This window comes from Gobio gobio (assembly GCF_949357685.1).
Source record: "Gobio gobio genome assembly, chromosome: 6".
Taxonomy (NCBI): Eukaryota; Metazoa; Chordata; class Actinopteri; order Cypriniformes; family Gobionidae; genus Gobio; species Gobio gobio.
In genome coordinates this window covers 60,101,823-60,106,822 of record NC_137102.1, presented here as the reverse complement: position 1 = coordinate 60,106,822, position 5,000 = coordinate 60,101,823, and the positions used below count along the sequence as shown (strand labels likewise).

The 5,000-nt window shown below is 32.3% G+C and overlaps 1 protein-coding gene across 1 annotated transcript in view; it reads right to left on the bottom strand.

The window, feature by feature from the left end:
• LOC307128602 (protein unc-13 homolog A) overlaps positions 1 to 5,000 on the bottom strand; it is a gene marked incomplete at its 5' end in the record, with an annotated part of 138,826 nt that overhangs the window by 42,859 nt on the left and 90,967 nt on the right. Inside the window, 2 exons of the mRNA XM_079820516.1 lie at positions 1,264 to 1,349; positions 2,983 to 3,110. Coding sequence (XP_079676642.1) covers positions 1,264 to 1,349; positions 2,983 to 3,110 — 214 coding nt within the window. The remainder of the gene's footprint in view (positions 1 to 1,263; positions 1,350 to 2,982; positions 3,111 to 5,000) is intronic.

Genomic DNA, 5,000 nt, shown 5'->3' with positions numbered 1-5,000 from the left:
TACATAAATAATGAAATAATAGATCAAAATAATTCAATAAAAATTAGGGCTGTCAAGATTAATCGCGATTAATCGCATCCAAAATAAAAGTTTGTGTTTACATAATATATGTGTGTGTACTGTGTATAATTATTATGTATATATAAATACAAACACATTCATGTATATATTTAAGAAATATTTCATGTATATACATTTATATAATTTATAATATATATAAATATAAAAATAATATTTTTTTCTTAAATATATACATGCTTGTGTGTGTATTTATATATAAATAATAATTATACAGAGTACACACATATATATTATGTAAACACAAACTTTTATTTTGGATGCGATTAATCGCGATTAATCTTTTGACAGCCCTAGTAAAAATCCAACTTTTAAGACAGACCAACAGAAGTAAAATATAATATTAGAATAGAAGAGAGAATTTTATTTTAAATAAATATTAAATAAATCACAAATGATAATTAAATAACTGCATATTTTAAAAAGTAAACAAGTAATAAAAAATAAGCAAATAAATAACTTTATAATAATTAAATTATAGATACAAATAATTAAATACAAATATTTTTAAATTAGATTCAATTTCAAACAAACCTCAAATTACAACAGAACTAAAACATAATATTATAATACAAATAACAATAATTAATATAATAAATACATAATTTAATATTTTAAAAAGTAAGAATAATAAAAACAGAGCTAAAAATATAACATTATGAAAAAATAACATAATAATAAAAAATAGAGAAATAAAACGTTTAAGACAAATTATGAAAGAACTAAAACTAATTAAATTAGCAAATAAACAATAAATTACAAATAATAATTAATATAATAAATAAAAAATAATTAATTGTATCTTTTTTAAAAAGTAAATAAATAAAATACGGGAAAAAAAACATCTCAAGACAGAGAAACCCGAAAATTACAACAGAATTAAAAACATAATATTAAAAAAGAAGTGTAGAGATAGAGAGAAATATAATATAATAATCTCGTAATAAATAAAAACATTAATTATAAAAAAGACATTTGAAGTATCAAGAGAGAAATAACAATAAATAATTCACAAAATAATAATAATTACTATGATAATTGCATATTGTAAAATTACATAAAATAATATTTGTACATACACACATATAAAAATATACATAAAACAAGAAAAGAACAGATTTTAATAAGCAAGGATGTGATTTTTCGAGTTTGTCAGAGGTTAGGGTTCAGTCGGAGTGTGTTTACCTTCCATAGCGTACTTCATATCCTGAGCAAACATGTTCCACATCACCTCCGCGCTGATCTTTCCCACATTCAGCTCCTGAGGGAACCTGCACGGGAATTATGGGCAAAATTCACTCCACTTCTTTCATATCAGCTGCTTTAATACTTATATTTTACTATATACGACAGTTCTGTCTGGTTCTGGAATCTGATTGGCTGAGAGCCGTGCGCTATTACCCCAGTATCAGCACTAGGACCGTTTCACCGTTTGTATCACTCCGCTTGACATGGCGATCAAGCAAATCCACCATAAATGTTACAAATACTGCTGTTGTTGTGTCGCGAAATTAAGTTTTAACAGTTTGTAGGCGAGAATGTAGTTTAGACCTCAAATATGTGACTCATATATAATCACAAACGCCTATTTTACGATTTGTTTAGACGCTTTCGCGGATGTGAGCTCCAGAACGTCAGCGGCCGTTTAGCGCTCATGTACCCGCAGAGAACAGCTTCACCTCGGACTGTCCTCGGGGATTTACTGAATGTACATAGTGGTGATGGTGGTGGTTAAAGCTGCAGTCCGTAACTTTATAACTTTTTGCGCTCTAGTCTAGCGGTTAAACAGAACTGCACGCGTCTAGCGGAAGAACATTAGAGCCGGAGCTACTTCTCTCTGTTTATGTCTATGGCGAGTCACGCAGGGACTGTGCTCCTCCGCAGCGGTTCCGGTCTGAAATAGTCCCGATATAAACACTTATTATAAGTGTACCGTAATGATTCAGGGCTAAGACAAAAACACGGATTGGAAAATGGATTCATGTTGTACATTCTCATTATATACTTTTTGTAAATATTGAACACAAAGAAGTCACGGAGAACAGCTTTATGCTTTAAACATGACTCATTTGGGATTTATCAAACGGGCAATCTTTGGTCTTATTGATCTATAACATGTTCCAGAGCAAATCGATTTTGGTTAAGGGGAAAATTAAGTGTTATAACTTCATATTTAGGCTATATTTAACTTCAATCCTGTACTAGAGCTGCTTTTGTACGTTTGACTGAATTGTTTGCTTGTGTTTTGTTTACTATTGTCTTTTATAATGACTAATGTTGTTCATTTAAATATTACTGTTCAATAAATATTATTATATATAAATAATATGCCGTATTTGTTATTGAGAACGGGTCAGTTAGTGATCGTGATCAGTGACAGTTATTACACCATTAGATGGCGGTAAAGACGGTCTTTATGAGTAAACAAGGAAGTTATTTTAGCGCTGTCAATCTTTTAAAAGGACAAAGACAAAGATATCGCTTCCCTCAACGGTTTTGACATAATACTATGGACATCGACCTGAATAATGAATATTATAGGCCTATCAGATGCATAATACACTCGTTTAGTCGACCTTTCTCTCATACTACTCTAATAATCTTCAATAAAGTGTCGATTTGAAACCGTGGCGGAAGAAAGTAGTTCCTCACTAAAGAGTTTTTTAAAGACACTCCATTGTTGTTTCTTGTTTATTTACTCCCTTGTGCCGTCAAACTGTTGTAGAAACATAATAACCCACTCATAGCCGTGCGATATGGCTGTATATAAGCACAGATATGATTATCTACGACCGAATCACAGCCGTGCTGATCTACAGCCATATCGGTGAGATATTGCTCTTGCCACAACTTCAACCATCATCATAATAAATAAGGTCAGTTTTCAACACCATACACACTCACTGGTTCAGACAGGGCGTGTAGGAGTTCTTGTCCTCCTCTATGATGGAGACGATGAGGGTGATGAGTTTGGACCAGAAGTCCAGGTTCTTCACACTCGGCCCCTGTTCATCAGGAGGAACCGTCTTCGACTGGATATGAACATGAACAAGAGAGTTATACACCGACATGATAAAAGAAAAAGCAGCAGAAAAAGAAAGCATAGGACGTAGACGTGCAATATTTCTGGATTAGTTCACTTCAGAATTTAAATTTCCTGATAATGTACTCGCCCCCATCTCATCCATGTCTTTCTTTCTTCAGTGGAAAACAAATTAAGTTTTTTGAGGAAAACATTCCAGGATTTGTCTCCACATAATGGACGTCAATGGGAACCAACGGTTGAAGGTCCAAATCAATGCAGTTTCAAAGGAAGAGCTTCAGAGGCTCAATTGGCTCAAACGGAACAAAAGTCTGGTTCGTTTCTAGTGTGAAAGCATTTTCTGGATGGTTCAGACTTTCAGAGCATTTACAGGAAGTTCCTGTTTATGTTTAAATAATGTTATTTGTAATAATCATCTCGGCTATATTGATTATGAAAAGATGCGCAATCTGTCAGAAGACAGAAGGTCAGAAATGATTTTGACCACTTCATTAAGTTTTGTTTTGTAGAAAGCCTTTCTTTAAAAGTGATTTTCGTTTTGTATAAATCTTCATTTGAATCAATGTTTCATCAGCCAATCGCCTGGATTTAATAAATAAGAAGCAAATAGGCGATAACAGACAATAATCGTGACATGAAGGCACTAGCATTGCTCTTGAACACGTCTCGTAAATAAACCCAAACTCAGCCTCAGACATGAGATGTGTGTGTGTGTAGAGAAGATTTCGAAACGAAAATAAATAGTCCAGCAATGCGCACTGTTCACACGTCTGTTCATTCATTCTTGTCAAAGACGCTGACATGAACTTCACTTCGGACCTTGATGCGGACTATCAGGTGTGAAAACGCCCTATCATTACTCAGAACTTTAAATGTGTCATATATACACTGTAGCAATGACCCCTTAAAATAAAGTGTATCAATGAGCAGCTCACGGTTACTGGAGGAAAACATCCATTACACAAATTGACAATTATAAATATAATGTGAGAATGCCTCCTGTGCATATATATGGCCTATTATTGTCTCAGATCAACACACACACACACACACACACACATCAGTCAGCGCTCCGGTTATGAGGTGTCAGAAACTCCAGGCGTGTTTTCCATCTTGCTAATAAAGTTCTGCAGCGCAAATGCAGAGAGAGAGAGAGAGAGAGAGAGAGAGAGACTGCGGTTCTTCTCCATTCATAACTGTCACAACACCTCTACCATAATCAATATTTCATTATCCATGAGAAGCACTTCAGCGCTCGCTGTTCTCCGAATTACTAAACGCCATAAAATCCGCCTGACCATCTGGAAGAGACGGACAGAAACTCATTCAGTCCAGTGAGACGCTCTCCGTTAATCCGTCTAACGTTAAAGGGTTATTAACTATAAAACATAAAAAACATTTTTATTACTTGAAATATTAACTGAAGTAAAATGAAATATAACAAAACGTATTTTATTTCAGCTGATCGACAAGATTTTTAAGTTTAACTGATGTATTAAAATAACTAAAACACACACTCACTTGTTTATTATTTGTTTTTGTCATTATTATTAATTATTATGATTATGAAAATGCAATTAAACATCAAGACAGAGATTCACGCAAGCCGGAAATTACAACAGAACATTAAAGAAGTGAAGAGAAAGTAAATAAATAATAAATAAAACGTAATTAAATAAAAAATATTAATAAATAACAGAAAAATAAAAGATAAGTAAATAAATAAATCACAAATAATAATAATTAACATATATAAAAATAAACAAATAATTGCATATTTTAAAAAATGGTAAACAAAATTAAAAGTTGAGGTGTCAAAATAAAACTAAAATACAGACATATTAAAAATAACAAAAAAATTGACAAAAACAACAAAATA